The sequence below is a fragment of the Hippoglossus stenolepis genome, chromosome 6 (assembly GCF_022539355.2).
Source record: "Hippoglossus stenolepis isolate QCI-W04-F060 chromosome 6, HSTE1.2, whole genome shotgun sequence".
NCBI classification, from domain to species: Eukaryota; Metazoa; Chordata; class Actinopteri; order Pleuronectiformes; family Pleuronectidae; genus Hippoglossus; species Hippoglossus stenolepis.
Window position 1 is genome coordinate 17,366,387 of NC_061488.1, and position 21,979 is coordinate 17,388,365.

Genomic DNA, 21,979 nt, shown 5'->3' on the forward strand with positions numbered 1-21,979 from the left:
TACACATTAGACACATCTCTTTCCTATATACGTCAAAAAATGCTTAATATATTAATATTTCACAGTTGCAGCTCTCAGTAGAGCACATAACTCTGCCCAACAGTCCCCTTAAATTCTGTAAAGATACATTAGATTTCACACTCATAGATATCAATCCCCTAAATATGTCAGATCTTTTAATAATCAACATTCATGAATTATTCCCAGGGAAATTGGTAAAAATATCACGATATCTTGTCTGAATCCACACCAAAATTTTAGGGATTCTTTTATGGCCTGTTTCATCCTTCCTCCAGGTTTTGTAGAAATCCATTCAATAGATATTGTATGGTCCTGCTAAAAACAAACAAATAAACTGACTTCTTAGCAGAGATAAAATGCAGCTAGGAAACCAACAGCAGGACTATACTGGACCATAGAAATCATAAAGTGAGGTGTATATCTCTTTAATTGTGTTGAAAAGCTGAATAAAATGAAACTGTTTGTGTGTTGGAATTGTTCTACTATAAAACCGCTTTATCCTTTGAGTAGAATGCAGCTCCTCCTCCTCAGAGAAAATGAAAGTGGAGGAACAATGAACCAATAAAGTGAGTTTTCATTCAATTGAATCTGCAGCAGTGTTGTAATTTCCCTTCACGTCCACTAGATGAAGCTGTTTTAGACTGAGAGCGAGGTTTTCTCTTTTTCTCAAACATCCATGATATTCAGACGTTTCTCTTTGGACCCAAATGATTCCCATCCACAATCTCCTTTCTACAAGTTTATTGAACTTTTTACTACAACACAATGGTTCACATACAGTACAGCATAGTGATGAGTCTATATATACAGAGATTTTGCACGGTGATTCTTCACACAGTCATGTCGACGCTACAGTATCGGCATACAGAAATAAATAAAACAAACGTTTCTCTGAACAAGGTTAGCGCGTACCTTTCCTTTGCGTTTCACTATGTCATGGCACGCTACTTTACTTACAAGATTAACAATATATAGCACATACATTTTTAGATATGTTGAAATCAGACAGTGGGACAGCGGGTGACAATATAGTACACATTCCCCCTCCTTTAAAATAATTTATTACACTTAAAACATGATGTCAAATAGAGGGTCTGCTTGGACACGTACAGTAGGGTCTGACCAGGGTGCTGCTGAGGGTCTGTTTCATTTAGGGGGTCATGAGCTAGAATGGAGATGTTACGTACTGTTTGTATGAAATGATATTATTTCTATAAGAGTCGTCATCCTGTTCTGTTGTTTAAGAACACACACTGAGCTGATTGTTCATCTGCGATCACATATCTTCGAATCTGACGAGGAACACAGTGGTGGCCTCCTCGTGGTCACTGTGATTGTGGATGTGAAGCCCTGAGATGTTGTTGATGTCAGTGAGAACATGAGACCAAGTGGTGGCGTCATAACTGAGGCTGTCAATGATCATTCGGAGTTCATACTGTTCCTGGGCGAAATAACAGAACAAACCCAGTCATTCAATGTAACACACGGAAGTTTCCATCCAGAAATAGTTTTGAAAATAAAACTAAAGATTGTGTTGTTCATAATAGTAAAAGAGGCTGAATCAAACTCGCCAAATTACATCTCTCTCATTTACACATATTTGTGTTATTTAGAATCGTAGAAGGCACATTCAGCTTCACAATATATCATTTAAATTTGGTCCAACTTTTCCTACACAAAGAAGCTGTTTTAATTTAGGAACACCACGTCGGCTCTAATCCGACCTTTTATTCAGTGACTCTGCTCAGTCCCAACACGCCCACCACCTTACGACACGCTGCTTTCTTCTATCCTGATTGGCTGGCCAGGATTTTTTAACAGAAGAATTACAGCACGACCTGACAACAAACAATCTGTCAAACTCTCCGTCCACGCCAGACTGGTGGCTGCTCAGCCGGGGACAAGTTTACAGACACTTTTTACATCATCGGACGTCTGATGGATCTGATTCTAAAAACACAGAATCACTAAACAGCCTCCAAAAAGGCTTAACAGGTTCTGAGATGTTCCTAAACCAAAATTCAGAAGTACGTCCATAGTGTAGCTTCAGATTAGGTCCTTTCAGCCTCAAAAGTTAAAAACGTTAAGGGGAAATATTTGAGAATCAATGTAGTACATTTCTCCTTTAACAATGAACTTGATATTATATGAGCTGACTTGATGAATGAACCCAGACGTTCAGTTACTCTCCTGAAGTAGAAAGTTTATGTTTCTACCCAGCTCTGATCCTGCTTTATAACTATGAACATCTACGCAGAGTTTTTGTACCTAAGTTGCAAATTGTCCGAAAAACATCTGCTTAATTGAAAAGACGATATCTTAGTATACTGTGTAATGAGTAGCTTCAGAGGTAGCAATTACAAATGTATTCACATGACCGCCTGTTAAATTGATCATGAGAAACCAGCTCTTGTTAAGGCTCGGTAAGAAGACTCACGAGGTGGGGATGCAGCGCAGGGAGCAACACTAAATGCATATGGGGCAGCATTACCTGGAGTGTACAATAGCATGGTACAGCTGGGACATCACAGTATGAAAGCAATTACAAAAGGTTTCCTCTATACACATCAAATCTGGGCCGGGTTTCCCTCGTATTTCTGCATCTGATGTCTCTCTCTGAGATAAAAAGTAGTAGTTTTTCAATATTTCCTGCGATACAGCCACAACCACCCTCCATGGAGTGGAGTTTATTTTAAAATAGAAAATTTAAAGCACTGAGACCAGGATCGGGATTAAGGGAAACCAGCTCTCTCTCCTTCTGGGGCATCTGTCGAAGTCGATCAGACGCTTCACGCGCGGCATTCCAGCTCCTGAGTGGAATCATGACATGCAACAATTTGAAAGCTAACCCGCTAACATGCATGAAGAGTGTGGGTCTTCTGTTACAAGCTGGCACTACACTATACTCTTATTTACGACTGAGAAAAAAGGTCATGTGTGCCTACTGTATGTCGTCCACATGATGCCCTAAAGGAGACGTGTGCGGGGGACGGTGGAGGCTGTGCGCTCACACAAACAGTTGCTGGTCGAAAACCTCTACTGGAGTATACAGCACTATTATTTACAACATGTGTGTACTAGGTGTTCAGGGATGGAGTCAGACCCACCTCAGTTCAAACACCTCGGGAGGTTAATCAGCATCAGACATCTTCTGACAAATTGTGGTCAAATTCGTGGTGGTTATTCTGTAACTATAAAAACATCTGATTTGATGTATTTCTTGCACTGACTGAACTGGAGTGGACTCGACCCCAAACCTGACGATGAGGGTGGTCACCATAAGAGCCGGGGAAGGGGGGTTCATCTAGTAATTAGAATACAGGGCTACAGATCCTCATCTTCGTCTTCATCAGTGATGCAGTGGAGGGACAGGGAGACGGGCTGCATGCAGATGGGAGGGGAGGGTCCATGGGTGGAAACAGTGTTTGGTCATCATCTGGAGAGAGAGAGAGAATAAGAGGTGGTCATCATTTGGAAAAACTGATTTGGACACATCATATTAATCATTTGTAATTGATAAAACTGATGAAATCGAACCCCCCAGAGTGAACAGCTGAGTTTGGCTGCGTACACGTTTCACCACTGACCTCACCCACACACCAATGAGGAGTGCAGTTAGCTGCCGACAGAAATGTGCTTTGTTGAAATTGTTATGCAGCCAGCAGTGATGTCACAGGGTCCTGGAGTACACCTGTGCATCACTGCAGCAGAACGAGAAGTTCAATCACTGGAGGTCAGCGAAAAAAAGATGTTCAGGGTGGTGGGGGAGTGGGGTTATTTTATTCTTTCGTTTCAGTTAAAAAAAAAATGTTCTCATCAATTCATGAAGTTGTGATAATGAACAATTAGCATCTGGAGGCAATGGCCAATATTTTGGGGCCTCTGGTGTAAACAGCAGATATCTGGGCTAAGATGCTCCGTACACTGTTTACAGTCCATCTGGTTTCTTTTATCACACATTTCGAACATTTCTCCACACAAAATACAAACAGCGATACTTTTTGTAGGTGTTTTAGGTCAAAACAACATTTTGGCTGATCTCTTTTAATAGCTATCTGCATATTGTGTAGATACAGTACATGTAAATGTAGATACATCTAAAAGCCAATGCATTTCGATCAATGTGTTCCGCCTCTTTTGTCTCCACACTGACTGTTTACCTGCAGCCAACCAAAGCCTGCTTTGTGTGTGTGTGTGTGTGTGTGTGTGTGTGTATGTGTGTGTTTAGTTACCCTGGGATTAACTTGCAGCCGTCTCCTGCTGAACGATGTAGTGCCTGTTTGTATCATCCACCTCGCTGCCACAGTGAACATCACTCCTTAATGCAAAGGACACACAAACTTCACACTCAGTGCACAACCAACTCTTTCATTATAATTTACTGCAAATAACTCGCATTTCATATCAGCCCCATGAAGAACAGCAGCCAAACTGACCAGTATTTTAAATTTTCATTTCACATCAATTCAAAGTCTCCGACAGAAAATAATAAATTATTGTTTAGGAGTAAAATCACCGTTTAAGTGAGGTGTGACTAGAAACAAGGAGCAGCTCAAGTCCTCACCTGTTGTCGTTGATGTCTCTCGTTTCACTGATGTTGTTACCTGTAACAGAACAGTGGTTTGATTTATTGATTGATAAAAACTATCAATATTAATACTACTTTAGTAATTCAATAACTTTTATATTGTATCAAAGAGTTTACATACGTTATAAATCACTGCCACACTCACTGAGAACAATGATCTTATAATAACAAGAATGTCATTCTCAAAACCGATTTGATAATCAAATACATCTACATAAACATGTACAAATACACATGTACATACTATTGTTAAATACATACATTAACATTAGACTGCATACAGGTAGGTGCATTCTATTACTTACCATTGTCAATATTTAGTGGGAAGGACTCCAGTATGTCTCCATTATATTTGCCTGCTCTGTAGCCCAGTGCTGTGGAAACTCTGCGTAGAACACAGGAGAGAAAAAAGTCAAACCCTGGCACAGTATGTGAATTTACAAATGAAAATCCTTAATCATTTGAAATAACAAAAGTAGATAATACTGTATAGAGTGTGCCCATATGAAACAGTATGTTTGCTTTCTTTATATAAAGATGTGCCTGTTTAATGAATCTCTAATCGATCTCGACAGGACTGCACCTGAGTACTAGTGATGAACAGGCCTGACCATGGACCTGACATTAACACTGAGTAACATCAGGCAGAGGTAGAACAGTTCACACTCACGTGTTGCTCTGGACAGAGTTGGGGTTGCAGGTGGCGGTGGCGGCGCTCTGCTGTGTCACGCTTCCTTGGAAGAGGGCGTTGCTGTAGGTGTTGGCCTGTTCAGTGGCACGGATGTAGGTGTAGAACGGGTTTGTGGGAGAGCAACCTGTCAGCTGCTTCGGTCTCACCGGCTTGGCTGTCGGGATGAAAGAGTGATGTTAGATAGGGTTCAGCTGTGTCATTGTAAAATGTAAATATAATTCCCATTATAATACAACAAAATAATCAGTAAAATGATTGAACTGAAGTGCAGTACCGATCTGTGCTGCGTGGGGGCGGCGCAGGGCGCTCTTGGCTCTCATGGCGTCCTTGATGCGGTCGACCTCCTGCTGATAGCGGCGGCGGTCCATCATGGCGCCCTCCTTGGCGTCCCTCAGTGCAGTCTCCAGGGCCTTAACTCTCTCAGCAGTAGACCGAAGCCGTTTCTCCAACTTTGGAAGCTCACAGCGCAGATCTGCATTGTCACGAACCAGCTGGACGAGAGAGAGACAGAGTGAGAGAGAAAGAACGACACTCGAGAGAGGAGAGAAAACTATGTAGTACAAAACAAAAGCCCCCCAGTTCCAATAATGTGAAGAAGATAATTGATTCAATTCTATTCGTGACTTCTCCAGCCACTTAAATTTATTTTTAATTTACTTAAAATATGTTTAATGTATGTTAAGTAAATTCTTTTGTACAAATAATGAGCAAATTACTGCTGTGTCTCTTGGAATGAAAACAGCAGTCTCCCAGTCTAATGTACGATAAGGATATAAAAGCAGTGCAAGCTGCGAGCCATGTTTACATCAGTGAAAGTCACAGTTGACGTTTCACGCTCTTGATGTGTTTCTCACCTGTTTGTGAACCTTTGTAAGTTGGTCCAGGTTATTTTCAAGAAAGGAAATCTTCTGCTTCTGGGTGCAAGACCCCCCGCTATCATCAGGTTCCATTTCGGAACTCTGCCGGAGAGACAACGGAGAAAAAAGATGAGAAAATAAAATGGAGACATAGAAATAAAATAGAAAGTTAGGTGGTGAGCTTTTCAACAGCTCGGTGATAGACCACAACATTGCAAGAAAGAAAAAAAGGAAAGGTCAAATGCCCCTAGTTACTAGTTAATCATATAGTATTTTACATGGTGATATATAACCTCTTTAGGCCTCTGGATACTTCCTCTGTTTATTCCACTATTCTATATTTAAAGTAAATTTCTTGTGTCACATACATCATATCTAAAGGTCATAAGGATGAGAGGGATTGAGGATGTTGTTATTTTTACTGATGTTGATCCGGGGGCAGAATTAAGGTCAAAGATTCCTTTAAACCCTCTTATAATGAAAAAAAAACATCCAGAGTCGCTGCCTCCTGTTGTCCAGCTGCTTACTTTTTTAACCCGCGACGTGAGGTCTTGAACGAACAGCTTGCGCAGGTTGTGGAGGGTCTGGAGTTCGCGGGCCTGGAGGACAGATAGATTGAGACGAGGTCAAGAAGACAACAATGGACACTGTCAAATAAAACACAGGTTAATATGAAGGAAAGGAGAGACAGACTGAGGTAAGACACGACTGAAAGGTACAAGGACAGAAAGAGAGAGAAACAGCAGGGGACAATGTTTCAGAGCAGATGCAGGCAGATAGATAAAGTAATTATATTTTACTCACGACAGTCTCCTCCAGACCCTTCAAGTCCTGTTTGGCCTGCTCATGACGTTCATTCAGGAATCTGACAGAAACAACAAAACTCTCATTTTAAACGTGACGGTATTTGTATATATGTCAGAACATTGTAATATTTTGTTTTGAGCTTTGGGTTTCCTGTGCTGGAATCTAGTGAGGAGGTAAACCAGGGACGCTGGAAGTCGGTCAGTGTTGAGGGAAGTTAAGATGAAGTCTATGCAATGATTATTCCTATTGATTTGAAAGACCAGCAACATTTTACACCAGTTTTAGAAAAGCAAACAATCAGCTAACTTAGCTTAAGGGTCTATTACCAACATTAGAAAATACACATCAGTTTATGTCTAACGTCAACTATGCCACATCGGTGCCACAGAAAATATACTGAATGTGTTAAAAATGGACTTAAATATAAAAACAAAAACAAAATGGCTGAATGTTAGGACTGCTACTATGTTACTGTCAAAAGGTTACTGTAGAAAATATAATTAAAGATTATTTAATTGATTTTAGAAAACTGTATTGCCTTGTTGTTGCTGTCCCTCACCAGTAGGAGGTGCTGAAGCCCCCTAACTTTCAGCATCCTTGAGGTAGACTGGACTGTTCCCACTCAGTCCCCTAATATTTAATATCCTCCTTAGTGGTGTTGTTCAATATGTCACCAATCACCAACATGTACTGACTCTCATCATCTGCTTTAGCAAGTGTCGTTTTCAACCGGTACAGAGAACACGGATTTCCCTGATACTTACGAGAGCTCCTCCAGGCGCTCGCTCTTGGAGCTGTCCTGACTCTTCAGACGCTCAAAGTCCGTGCGAACCTGAGCCAGCTCCAGCTCCATCTTAGAGTTACGACTGGAGTAGAGAACACACACATGTTCAGGAGGAGAAAGCAAATTAATATGAGCAAATTATGGATCCTAATGATAATAGTATATAAGGAAGATTAAGAAGAAAGTATCTTATAAGTATTATCTTTGTGTAAAGATAGAAATAATAAAGATAAAGATGGTCACGGACTCATTGAGCTCATCGATGACCCTCTGCTTCTCATTGATCTCGTCCCGCAGGCGGGTCAGCTGCTTGTGATGGAGGCCGCGGTGAGAATCTCCCTGCTGACGGACAGTCTTCTGCATTTGAAAAGAGCACATGCACAAAGTCTCTCAGAAAGTTTTAAAATACAATAAAATTAAAAAGCACAAAATCAGTTTGAACATTGGAGTGACAGAGGTGGAGAATGCATGCTGAATAGGAGGAAGGACATCGCACAAAAAAAAAGTGATCTGAAGAACAAGTACATGTGATATTTCCCATTTACAGACAATGTAAATGTATATATGTTGAAAAGAAATAAATAAATAGAAAAAATAGCATGTACATTTATTATATAACAGCTTTTGTTGATTTGCTGAGCATAAAAGTCACATGATACATAGATCAGGGATGAGACATGTGAATTTTAGTTGTCATGGTGACTCTCATTTCCAAATAGGAGCCCAAGATCTTGCTGAAAATATTTGAGCTGTAACTCTGTAAATGAGCTGCTCCAAAGAAGCTATCAAAGCCAGCTCGCTTCTCCATTCTTTGAAGCTGATTTCCTCCGTTCCCATGTCATAATTTAAAGTAATATACTCCACTCAGAAATCTTCTTACCTTCACATTTCCCTCCTCAATCTCGCCCTTCTCTCCATCCTTCCCCTCGAGCAGGGAGTTATCTGGAAAAATGACAGAAAGAAGCATTTAGTCAACACATAATAACAGAAAATTCCCAACATACAGTATGTAGAGTACAGTAGTACAGTTTTCTTTTGCTTGCATATTAAGTCTTTCACTGTTTGCATGTTACCCTGGTCTTGCAGCTTGGCCAGTTCTTCGCTCAGCGAGTCGTGGCTCTCCTCCAGCAGCCTCTTCTTCTGCTCCACACTCTGCATGTACTCCGTCAGAGAGCGGATCTTAGCCTCATGCTGCACAAACACAATCACCCACATCAAATCACAAGGGGTGGCTTAAAACCCAGCCATGATGAGCATGATGAGTCTACAAATACATTTCACTTTCTCAATTTTGCCTGGTTCTGTTTTTCCAAGCTACATCCCTTTATTGGTGTCGCATCCCTTCATGTCCCCCTCCCTCTGTCCCTCACCTGAGAGATGAGGAGCTGGCAGGAGGAGAGCTCCCTCCCTGTCTCCTCCATCTTGCGGTGGCACTCCAGCTGCATGATCTCCAGCTGTCGGCAGCGCTTCACCATGCTCTTCACCTCCGACTTGATCTTGCTGATGTAGAGGCGAGCCACGGTGAACTCCTCCTCGATGGCGCCGCTGATCTCCACCGGCTGCAGGTCGGAGGAGAGATTCAGATCAGTATCGGTTTGCACTCTGTTTGAAACGTCAGTCAACGCTTGTGATTCCACTCACCAGCTTGATCTCGCCGTTGCCCACGATGGTGCTGAACTCACTGAGGTCCCTCATCAGGCCGTTGAGGACGTCAGCGATACGTTTCCTCTGCTGACCGCTCACTTCCTGCATACGAGACAGCTCTGCCTCCAGCTCCATCAGACTGGCCTGTCACAGAGAAGAAGAGTCAGTAACGTTTCTAACAAACTAGATCCAGATCTCAAACTACAGAGTGACATACAACTCACTGACTTGGTGATGGATGCCATAATTTATATATCTAATTTCTTAAACCAGTCGAGGAACATTAGGACTTTGCATATGGATGATTTATATATGATTTCATCAGAGTCAGATTCATGACCACTGAGAAACGGCCATTTAAAATGATCAAGTTGCTACCTACAGCGCCACCTTCAGGTAAAATAGTATAAAATATAGCAGGATTGAGTAAATGTAAGCATGTGTCATCTAAATTTGAATACAACTAATAATAGTATCTAACTATCAACTACAAGCACTGTGGCAGTAAATATTAGTCCATAGCAACAAAATACAGTTTTATGTAGTAAAAAATGTATTAATATTTATGTACCATATCTGGTAAAGATTCAGAACAGACTTACAAAATAGAATGTCACTCAGTAGTGTGCATACCTCCACCAAGGCCCCTTATGAGACCACATTTATATTAAATAGATCCATATATGTATTTGGATCTGCACCAAATTGCACACACTCATAAATATCAGTCCCCTAAACATGGCTGATTTTATTCATCAGAATTTATGAATTATTCTCGGAGAAATCTCAGAATCTCTATCTTGCAAAAACCTTTCCTGGATCAGCCTCCTGATCTGGATCTGCACCACAATTAAATGGGTTCTTCGCTGACTCAAACCACATTCTTCCACCATGTCTCTTGTAATTCATCCAGTATTTTTTGCATAATCCTGATAACTAACTAACAAACAAAAAAAATCTCCTTGATGGAGGTAACGAAAAACATACTGGGACTAAACCTCCTTGGTGGAGGAAATAAACTTAGTGAAAAGGCCCTAAAGAGTTTTCTCCGGTACCTGATTGCAATGTAATTCCTGCATTTTGTTTGATTCATGATAAACTGCACTGCTACAGCAGCTGCTTGTCTCCGTGGTGCAGTCAGCTAGCGACTGGATCTTTCTGTTGCACCTCCGGCCTCTAATTTCATCACACATACACACCATACCTCTTAAAACATACCATTTTCTGGGCCAGTTGGTCGGCCAGCAGCTGGTTCTGCAGGCCTTTCTCCTCCACCTCCTGGCTCTTCTGGTCATAGTTGATGGCCAGCTCCTCCAGAGCCTGAAGCACCTCCTTCACCTCAGCCTTGGCAGAGTCACTCTCCCCCTGCAGCCTGCCAAGCTCAGCCTGGACCTTGTCCCCATCCCCACGGGATGAGGCCAGGAGCTGGAGGGAGGGAAACATGGTGAGTGTCGGTGAGAGGGAGACATATAGAGAGGCTTTAAGTTTGAAATGTGTGTGTGTGTGTGTGTGTGTGTGTGTGTGTGTGTGTGTGTGTGTGTGTGTGTGTGTGTGTGTGTGTGTGTGTGTGTGTGTGTGTGTGTGATTGCGTGTACCCACCTCATCCTGGTCCAGCATCTGCTGCTTCAGTTTCTCCACAAACTGGCACTGCAGATTGATCTCATCATCCTGTATTAATGATAGAAAATCCAACATCAGTACCATCCACACTGGAGAACTTGCATGAGTGTATAAACAGCCGTGACACAGACAAATTCATCTTGCCTAATATTTTTAAATCCATAATGACATTTCAGTGAATAATACGTTTCAGGGGTTTGTATAATCTTTGATTATAAAACTATTATCTTCTGAAATATAATATAATATAAGTAAGTAATATCTGCACATACACCATTCAATTGAAAAGTGAGACTTGAGTTGTTTCTATTTGTTGTTTATACAGCCAGAAAGTCTGAAATAGGTGAACAAGTGGGGTAAGACACGCAGCAAAGGGCTGGGTCCGAACAGAACCAGTGGATTGTCAAGTCTCAGGACTCAAACCTCTGTATTGTCTCTATCTAATGTAATGACAATGTTTGTGCGTTTGAACCTTGTCATCCAGGTGCTTGTACAGCTTCCTGATCTCCTCCTCATACTTCTGACGCTCCTCCTCGGAAATACGGACCACAATGGAGGAGGTGTCGTTGTCCAAAATGGGGCGCTCCTCCACAGTATGGATCACCACGTCTGCCGTAGTCTGCTCTGTCTCAGGCACGTTTTCTCCTGAAGGCAGGGATGAAGGTACGACAGGACATTTAAACACGTGCAGTAGAGTTGCTGTTATGGTGCAGAAACAAGGCTTCTCGTGAAAGTCTGTCAGTCGGAGAATATCGATGACTCACCATTCCTCCAGCGGTTGAGCTCGCCCTCCAGCTTCGTGATGGAATCCTTCAGGGTCTTGTTCTTCTCCTTCTCCTTCTCAAACTTCCTCTTCCACTGCTCCGCCGTCAGCTCCAGGTTGATGGAGGCGGTGTTCCTGATGGTCTTGGCACTGTGACAAAGACAAAGAGTCACTGATACACACATCTTTGAAGTATCTCACCAAAACCCACTTCAATAAGAAGTTTTGGTGGAGCTGTTCGCAACTGATGGATATCTGAGATGTGGCTGCATTTACTGGTTTAATCATAAAAAGTGTGTTTTATTTTAAAAGCTTCTTATATTATCCAATGTATGGAGAAGTTCAAAGTTCAACCTTGTCAATAAATATATCAAATAAACGTAACGGAATAGAAGTACAATATTTCCCTATGAAATATGGAAAAATAAAGCAGCATAAAGTACAAGTACCTCTGAATTGTACTTGGGCACAATACTTAAGTAAATGTACTTTGATATGTACATTAACATGTTACTTTCCACCACTGATGATAAGTGCAATAGGTTTTATTCAAGTGAACAGTGTTATTTAGCATCTGCATCTACTGGGTTTGGATTTTAGGGCATGCCCAAAATAGCTCATTGGCCTACTTACTGTAAGAGGGGAACAATAATCAACACAGCAAGATGCGGAAAAAAAGAAATCACATTTTGTGGATTCCTTTTTTCCTTGAGTCAAATTCAAAACATTTTCTAAACCTTTACTTAACCAGAAAAGGTTCCATTGAGTTAAAAAAAAAATCTGATTATTTGATCTGGTTTCTTTCCAAAGATACATGGACTCCACAGGGGTATCTACCGTTGGCCAAACATCAGAGTCGATTTGGTCTCTGTGTCGTTGTAGCTGGAGGGAGAGCAGCAGATGAACATGGTGGTGCGACAGTTGCCACCAAGAGAGTCCTGCAGGATGCGGGTCATTTTGCTGTCACGATACGGCACGTGAGATTTCTGAAGGAGAGAGGAAGAGGAGGAGAGATGAAGAGGAGGAGAGGAGGAGAGAAGAAGAGGATACATTGATTGTGCTGGATTGAACTAATCTTATAAGTACCAGGGACAGTTTTGGTGTTTGACAGTCAAACATGTTGAGTTGGCAGAAATAAGAAAAGTGACAGAGCTGCAGGACATGAGTCTCAGAAATGAGATGGAGATTTGCCACATTATCTGGAGTCCCATTTGTAGGAATGAAGGAGAATTCCACATGTTTCAGTTTATTTTGTCAGATTCCACAAATAAATCCAGTTTCACTAAGTAAAATGAAAATACATTTCACCTAAAATGAAAATAAGGAAATATATCGACTAATTTACATCAGGTCCATAAATGTCTCATATATTGGCTCAAGACAGATAAAGTCACCAAAGTAATTTGTAAAGAAAATGTAACCAGAAGCACATGGCATCACTGTTTACTCTCTGTAAAGAAAGAGGGAGTTTGGGTGGGAGTGACTCACCGTGCCCTCAGCCAACGCGGAGATGACGTTTCCCAGAGCAGAGAGAGACTTGTTGATGTTTTTAGCCTCATCCAGGACGGCTCCTGCAGCTCCGGTCTTACTCACCTGGAGGAAACATAATGCACAGCTCAGAATCAAACAAATGTAATAAAACCAAAACTCTGAAGTCAGGTTGAGTTGCAGGTGGTGCAGAGTGTTTCCCACCTTCTCACTGCCAGCCAGATCAACCAGGTAGAGTTTTCCACACAGCTTCTGCTCAGTCTCCACATGCTCCTGCTTGATGTTGATCAGGAAGATGCTGTGGCTGCGGGAGCTGTGCTCGTTCATGTCTGAACAAAGACAGAAACAGTCGGGGAAACAAACACCAGAGGTTTGAGTGCAGTCTGAGAACTTACTGTACAAATTCCTTCTTCAATTGGGTGTTGAAATTAGTGTTTTATAGGGAATGTCAAGAATTCAGGAATGAGATATAATCACCTTAGACTTTTAGCCTTGTTTTATTTAGGAATTTTATTATTCAAACCAAGGAAAAAACATTCTCACAGTAGAAATTGAAAGAGGGACCTCCATTGACCATCTGTTATTAAAGACATTTATTTTAAAGATTATGTTATTCAAGCCTTTATTTGTCAACTGCAGAGGTGCAGACAGGAAACGAAGGGTATGAGATGCAGCGAAGGTCGAGTTCTGGAATCGAACCATGGACTGTGTGGCGTTCACTATAAACATTCAGCCACCAGACGGCAGTAATTACTCTGATTTTAACTTTTTTCTGAAGTCAATGAGGACATAGATGTTTTAGAACAGACAAACTATTTTCTATGTGACTTTCTCCTGTTAGGTATCAGCAGTGTTTACGATCATGCCAACTTTTTCCTCCCATTTATGTTCGAGAATTTAGAGCAGTGCATGGGTATTTGATATGCACATCCTTTTTAACAAGCATCCACTGAAGCAGAAATAAGTCCCCACTCCCAGTGCAGATAAAACTGATCTGAATGCCTGTAGCTTTATCGGGCGTCCTCAGAGTCAGAGAGTTCAGGTTTCTCCAAAGATGATATCTAAGGGCCTGAGCTCAGTGTCTGCTATCAGCCCACCCCTCTGCAGCATGGTGAGTCAGCAAGCACAGACAGGAAACAGACTGAGGCGCTCTCACTAAATCTGGCCCGCTGCTGCGTACATTCATCCAACTCGTCAGGCTGGATTGTTGTAGAATTTGATTCTTATCCCATAATTGCCATTAAAATACTTTATATTTTAAGAAATATTATTTCTGCTGCACAGATCTGTCCTTCTCTAAGTGTGAGTTACTTTCACCTTTCATTATTTAAACGAGATATGATCTATTTCATTTGTCATCCGTCAGTCATACACATCCATCATCTCTCTAACACACAAAAAATGTATACAAATGAAAGCTCACATGATTCCTTATATAATATATATTTATGCGTGGATCTTATACAACCAACCCCCTTTTCGATGACACTGTTTAATTCAAAGTCATAACACAGAGGCAGAAATGAATACTTATATAATTTTAACATGCAGCAGGGACTCTTCTTCTACCAGAACGAGCTGCAACTAAGTATGAGGAGGATGAGTTGTGCTTCATTGGTCCGTCTGGTGAGAGACTGATTATAGATCAGTTCAATGGATGATTTATAACACCAGTGTTCTTTTATAGCGCTCTGCAACAGACTATTGATCTGAGCCTTGGATTTGAATCCATTAAGACCCACTAGTCTACGACCAGAGACACTCTGTAGATGAGTCAGTGCTGATGTCTGCACAGAAACTGTCAGTTCCAGACTCCAGTGTTACATTACTGATGTAAACACATTTTGAACAGCACTAGCCTTTAATTTGATCCTGTATTCAATTAACTATATTTTGAATGCAAGTATCACTCTGAAGATGCATTAACTCTGAAGAAAGGACTGGGTTGAGATTTATTTATAGTGAAGGAGTCCCTGTGTTTTTGTTGTGATCAGTGAATCCCAGACTTCATCTGGTCCCACTCTTTTTGTTCTCATCTCTGCAGTCAAATTCAGCACTCCAACTCAGAAATAATAAATGAATATATTAATTTATCAAATAAACAAGGCAGTACATATACTGCTTTATTGCTTATAGAGTTCTCAGAGGAGGTTTCTTCATTGTATTTTTTATTATTTAGTCTTTTGAGATACCTGAAAACACAAAATCTGCAATGATAGCAGGTATTCAAACTTGTTTCATCAAAAACTATTATTTGCTTAAAAAAAGAATGATAATGACACTTTCAATTATGTCTCATACAGACAAACAAGTAAAACCAATATAATCCTTATCAAGAATATTTTTTATTTTTAAATATATTACATATCCACTGAAATGAATTGAGTATAATGACTGACTTAATTAAATGGTAATGAAGTTATCTGTTATCTTTATGCTGTAATACCGTTTGTGAGCCAAGGATGAAGCTACAGCATCACTCTGATCGGCACTGGAGACATTAGTCAGACGTTATTACTGGACCAAAGTGAGTGAGTCAGCAGCTCAGAGGAGAAAACAAAGAGCAGGGAGCTTTTATTGTTGAAAAATAATTAAAAGTAAAAACCCTGATGCTAGTTGACTGAACACTGCACTGCCACAGATTATCGTCTAGTTTTAGTTATTTGTTTTACTTGCTTGTGTTTTATTAAACCAATGCAAAGTGTCTCTGAGCATTGTTAAAAGCATCTGGAATAGTATTACACACTGTAACACAAAGATTGCATAACAGGACACAATAACAGGCCACTCAGCGATGAGTTCACGCATCAGTGACGAGCTGCGAGCGCCACCGACGAGAAGCCACGACCACGTGCTCTCATGTGCAAGTGGAGCGGTAAGAAGACTTACTGCTATTGTCAAGAGCTGAACATGTTTTACTGTGAGCATTTGGATTGCTCTTTTTAAATATATGTAACGATGATTTCTAATATTCAAGTAATGTGATCAAATATCAGAATATCAAAAAGGACTCACTGGTCACAGCCACGTGACGGTTGTTTTTGCCCTCGTCGATCACATCCATGACCTCATCAGGGCTGGAGACGAAACGCTCAGTGCATCCCTGACACAGAACATGGGACAGATTTAATACAGAGGATCCAACGCAGCACGAAGACCGATTTTCACCCTATGCAAAACAGTACTGTCACAAACCTTCACATAGGGCACCCTATTCTTATCCTCATGGACGGACAGGTTGGTCTTTGTCACTGAAAAATAAAGAAGGATTATAATAGTGTGTTGAAGTTCTGAAAAAGAAGTAGTTGTGGTGTTGCATTATACATTATTATAGTCTGGAAACTCAAAGTACTGATAAGCACTAACCATCCAGCAGGTCACGGATTTTGTCCATGTAGATTTCAAAGTAGGAAACCTGTTGAGGAAGAAGGACATTTATTAAACCCCCCCCAAAAAATAATGTTTACGTGTTTTATAGCATTAAAATTCTAGCAACAAGAGGCAAAAGTTAAATAATTATTTTACTGATCAAAAACAAAACTGAACTGTGGATACAAGGAGACAGTGGAGCACATTTTTTAAAAACGGGATAAAGAGGATTCACAAACCGACACAATAACACAACATAAGACATTAATTCATCAAATACCTTGATGTGGAATTCAAGGTTTTCATCCATTGCAAAGATGTGGTTGAAAATGTCCTCAGCAATGCGAGGAATAATACCCATCTGGTGAGGGTCGTGGAGTTTGCCCTGCAGATAAAAGTATCACTGGGTGTTAATGGGGACTTAATACAATAATGATATGAAATTATCATGTCTGTTAATTCAAAGTAAAGGAGAGTAAGAACATTCTGTCATAACCACATATATATATAATGACAGAGAATCAATTAATACAGATGAAATGCATGGTGTCATTCAAAACTAAAATCCAGTATGAGAGAAGACAGGGTCATTTTCCAATGGTTGAAGTAACATTAAAATGAATCTGGTGAAGACATGTTCAAAGTGTTCATTTGTTATTCTATAAAATGACCAGAACAAAAGAAAAAAACTTTACAGTACAAACACTGCATCTTTTTAGTTAAATGAAAAGTGCACCTCCATGGTGTGAGTCTTCCCGGAGGCGGTTTGTCCATATGCGAAGATAGTGCCATTGTAGCCACCCAGCACATCTACGAGACAAAAAACAAGAATGAGACCACAGTGCATATTTGAGGTACTTTTTAATATTTGGAATTAAGCTATTCATCCGTACCCTTGACAATCTGCTTGGCGCAGGTGTTGTACACCTGCTCCTGGGTGGTGTTGGTTGGAAACACGTGGTCAAAGGCATAGGACCTCCCCTGTGAGGAACATGAACAACAACACAGTTAATAAAGGGACATATGAGAGAATATGGTTCTTTATCACCAAACTGTGTTACAATTTCCAGGTTTTAAATAATCAATTTTAAAAGTTCTGTATTTAATCTTATATGTCTGAATTCTTTAACAGAGCGTGTGTTAGCTATGATGTGACTGGAATGAAACTAATAAGGGTGAAATAATGACAATCAATAAAAAAAACGTATGACAACTTTGATATTGTATAGTAACTGTAATGTATTGTCTGAAACAAAATCTATTTTTTTTAAAACATCATATTTTCTAAAACACTTCCCCCGAAAGCAAGTCATCTGTGTTAGCTTTGGGAAATGATGTCAGCTCTGTGAGGTGGTCAGTGAGTGACTCATCCTCATTGGCCTGAATATAAAGACACCAGGAATAGGATGTACACTCATCTAAAATAGATGAGTGTACAACAAATGTATTTCTTTAAGGTTAGAAAAATGTCCTGAGATTAAAAAATACAAAAACATATTTAAGCTTCATTTCTGGAAGTGGAGATGTGTCATCCACAGTTATATACAGTCTATGGTCCTTACACTAGCATCTGTAACTCAGTGGGTTCACGTATTAAGATAAATTGGTATGCTCATTCACTTTACTGCCAGGAGTTATTAAAAGCTGCTGAAAGATCAACATGAAGCTACAGCCAAGAGACGGTTAGCTTAGCACATAGACTGGAAACACAGGGAGAAAATAAGTAAGAAGTTCAGCGTGTATAATTTTATCATGTCTAGTGGCCAAATTGCAGATTGCAACCAATGGAATACCCCTTCATCAACCTCTACTTGCAAAGCGTGTGGGAGAACCTATGGTGGCCTTCAGGTAACGCACATTAAGACCCTCTCTAGAGCCAGTGATTGGTTTGTCTGCTCCGGGCTACTGTAGAAACATGGCGGAGCAACATGGTGGACTCCATGGAAAACAGCCTGCTCCTGATTTAGAGTTTTAGAGTTAGTTTCCTTCAAAGGTAACAAGAAGACAATGATTCTTAGTTTCAGCCAGGGGATTATACGCTAATGAAAACATTTAATTATGAATATTACGTTACATTTCTGCAGATATAGATCATCCTAAACCCCACACATTGGACCTTTAAAGCTCACACTAACACGTTGCATCCTATTTGTTGCTTCAGTTTGTTTTGTAGTGACGACAAGATGAATTCATCTTCAGAGAGAACCAGACTGGATGTTTCCCCATTTCCAGCCATAGTGCTAAACTAAGCTAAGCTAACAGTCTCCTGGTTGTAGTTTTGCATTAATATTACAGATACGTATGAGAATGGTATTAATCTTCTCATTTAACTCTTGGCTTTTGCAGAACACAGGAGAGCAGTCGAAACCCATTCATCTAGAATATGAGCAAAGAATTCATACATCTTTTGACGTCTCAGGGGAAATGGTTGAATTAGCACTCTGCAAAAAAACAACACTGTCTTACAGATGTTACAGTAGCTATGTGAAGAGACAGGACTTCTCTCCCTACCACTGCTACTCGCTTCAGCGCTGAATATGTTGTGTGAAAATGACAACTTGTGCACAGCCAGTCAATAAACACAGACTAATGAAGCTGCTGCACACTGTGCACTGACATGAATTTACTTTAAAGCTCAGTAAAAAGTACATGAGGACTAACATATTAACTTAAAACTAAATATCTTAACCATTAGAGCGTATGGTGGAGGCTTCATCCGCAGGAATATGTTTTGTTTGCTTCAAAATGTGTCCCCAATACATCAGCTCCACCTACAACACAAGCAACCTCTGTGAGACACACCGACGCGTGACTCAGCCCCGATGCTCCTCTCTGCATAAACCAGGCCATTAAAGCCTCTGAATGTCACCCTCCCAATCTGATACACAGGCCCACAATGCAACACAATAACACGAGCTGCCAGAACACGAGCCGGCCGTATGAAATGTCATTAACAGATTGATTCATCTCATCTGTATCTGCCGCCATGACGGGGTGATTTCACTGAGAGAGGCGTTCAGGAGGGAGGGATGGATGGAGGAGGAACAGAATGAGACATAAAAATGGAGATGGATGAGCGAAGGAGAGACAGTGACAGCAGGGGAGGAAAGAAATAAGAGATTGGTGAAAGACAGGGGCAGAGAAACAAGCAGGGGGGTGGAGGCAGAGAAAGGAGAAAGCAGGTCAGTAAGTGATGTATGAGCTCGTTTAATGATTATTGATCCTCTCCCAATTAGAGAGATCAGTTTCGGGCTCTACTGTCCAGCATCATGCTGAGAGGAGAGAGGAAGGTCAGGTCCAAATGTCTCCATTGTCACAGGAGGATGTTTCAACGATATTCCCCCAACGGTATTCCTCCAATGGTATTCCTCCATTTCACTACATTTGACCGAAAGCTGACTATTCCTCTCTTTTTAGCTCTGTATAGATCTTTACGTCTCCTTTAAACCTCGTCACACACGAGTTGCACGGTCAAGAATAAACCTCCACCAAGAGAGACCACCAGTAACATATGTGTGCAAAAATTATATAAAACTGAGTATTATGCTATCTGGCCATATTTTTTAATGAACTGAACTCACACATAATTTACTGAAATTGATCGACGAGCCTCAAAATTTTTATTTGACCTCATTTAAACTGAAGGTATCTCAGCATGGGATCAATTCAATGTCAATATTCAGAATTTCAAATGTAACCGTGAATCGCAAAGCAAAGTCGTAGTCACTATTCTCAAAAAGGCCTACGTAGAAAATCTCCATTTGTCAAACCCTTTCTGTCTATAGTTGAAAAACTAAAACTACGTAGCAAAAACAAGAAGTGGGACTATTTCAGTTTGTTTCCAATGGAAGTCAACTTGTCCTGAGAATTCTTCTGGAAATGAGAGTCTGTTTCATTGACGTGTATTGAATAAGGCTAATACGAATAAACAGCACGTACTTCCAATTAAAAAATTGAGAAAATGTGATTATATTAGAAACTAACATTAGAATAAGCCATACACTGTCGAAGAAAATTGATTGAGAAACATTTATATATAACGTAAATAGATGGAAACGTTTTGCGGTGTTGGATACATTTTGATAATCTTGATATTTAGTAAATCTCTTTTTCACAGTTTTGACCAAAATCTGATTTTGACAATCCACACATAAGCTCTTCAGCGTGAATGAAAAACAGTAGAGTCAGGTTTCGGTCCACCCACCCACCCAGAGTCTATATCTACAAACATCATCACTGACCTGAGAGACCTTCTGCCAGCATCTGCTGACTAACAACAAAGACTCTCCTTCATATCGGAGAAATTAATTAGAAACAGGATAATAATCTTAATCATTAGAGTGATGAGGCCCAGGCAAAATATTTTTCATTCATTAGCAATCATTTTAATTATAAGGTTGTATTAGATGTGTGTTACGAATCAGAAGCACTCAGATGTGATTTATGTCCATACAGTAAAATACAACTAGTGAATTATTTGATGTTGGTGACACATTTCATTACAGTTCATCAGAGCCTGTATCATTGAGTGCAGATCTCCAAAGGCCCGAATACGCACGACAACAACATTGCAAGTATTTTTTGCTTTGTCATGTAACAACAGATTACAGATGAGGGGGGATGTAATATTTCCATGTGCTGCACCGATGATCAGGTTTTGCTGCACAGCCCACCACCCAAACAGATGTCTCCGGCTCCAGCTGATGATTTATGGATGAGGGGCCTGCGTGTGCACAACAAAGCGCCTCCGCTCATATACTCACCCCGACGGCGACGGTGTCATCGCCCTGGAATTTGGGCAGAAACAGGTCCCCCCGGACAATCTCCGACTGGTTGAGGGGGCGAAAGCGACACAGCACTTTTATGTTGCACTCCGCTGGGATGTCGGCCATGGCGCAGGCTGAACTGGCGGAGGACGCTGCTTCCTGCTGGAAAGAGGCTGCTGGAGGCGGATGTGGAGCCTCGGGGAGAGCGATGCGCAGACACTTGGACCTTCTTGGTGCAGAGGAGGCCGCGGGACGGGCCGGCTGGTTTGGGTTGAGATCGACTGCAGATGTATTTGTGCGCAGCTGGACGGTGTCTCCGTGTCGCAGTGAGGCGAAGGCGCTGGATGTTGAAGTCAAACCGTAAAACGACCCGCTACATCATTACAACCACCGACACTGGTGCTGCTCGGGCTCCTCTGTTGGACGATCGCTATTTATCCTCCGTGTGTTTTTGCGGGCGCGGCGGTGGACGTGCGTGTGTCCGGCTGAAGGTGAGCTGCTGCTGGAAGGACACGGAGGTAAAGCTGCTGATGAAGATGATGAGGACGATGCTCGGCTCGCCACAGCGCCCTCTGTCGGCG

The 21,979-nt window shown here is 41.1% G+C and overlaps 1 protein-coding gene across 2 annotated transcripts; it reads right to left on the reverse strand.

Moving 5' to 3' along the window:
- Positions 1-747: 747 nt before the first annotated feature.
- On the reverse strand, positions 748-21,979 carry kif5aa (kinesin family member 5A, a). 2 transcript variants are annotated; one of them, XM_035158144.2, is made up of 29 exons: positions 21,396-21,979; positions 17,526-17,613; positions 17,369-17,442; positions 16,913-17,017; positions 16,630-16,678; positions 16,459-16,514; positions 16,279-16,366; positions 13,468-13,592; positions 13,264-13,368; positions 12,613-12,761; positions 11,777-11,925; positions 11,485-11,657; positions 10,992-11,060; positions 10,611-10,817; positions 9,390-9,536; positions 9,119-9,307; positions 8,822-8,939; positions 8,629-8,690; positions 7,996-8,105; positions 7,729-7,830; positions 6,962-7,022; positions 6,685-6,756; positions 6,155-6,259; positions 5,575-5,791; positions 5,280-5,454; positions 4,915-4,994; positions 4,586-4,625; positions 4,254-4,336; positions 748-3,457 (listed from the first exon to the last, which is right to left on the reverse strand). In XM_035158144.2, the coding sequence occupies exons 1-28, from the start codon at positions 21,522-21,524 to the stop codon at positions 4,261-4,263; spliced, it is 3,120 nt and encodes a 1,039-aa protein (XP_035014035.1). In that variant the 5' UTR covers positions 21,525-21,979; the 3' UTR covers positions 748-3,457; positions 4,254-4,260. The 2 variants fall into 2 exon arrangements, with proteins under 2 accessions (XP_035014035.1, XP_035014034.1); XM_035158143.2 differs by having other exon boundaries at positions 4,254-4,339.

What these genes read in the sequence shown, in the direction of transcription:
- kif5aa (XM_035158143.2), bottom strand. Translation starts at nt 21,524, where the DNA reads ATGGCCGACATCCCAGCGGAGTGCAACATAAAAGTGCTGTGTCGCTTT. An exon ending in CGCCAAGCAGATTGTCAAGG is followed by an intron (nt 17,443 to 17,525) that starts GTACGGATGAAT and finishes TTTGTCTCGTAG; the next exon opens with ATGTGCTGGGTGGCTACAAT. An exon ending in GCAACGGCGAGATCAAGCTG is followed by an intron (nt 9,308 to 9,389) that starts GTGAGTGGAATC and finishes TCCGACCTGCAG; the next exon opens with CCGGTGGAGATCAGCGGCGC.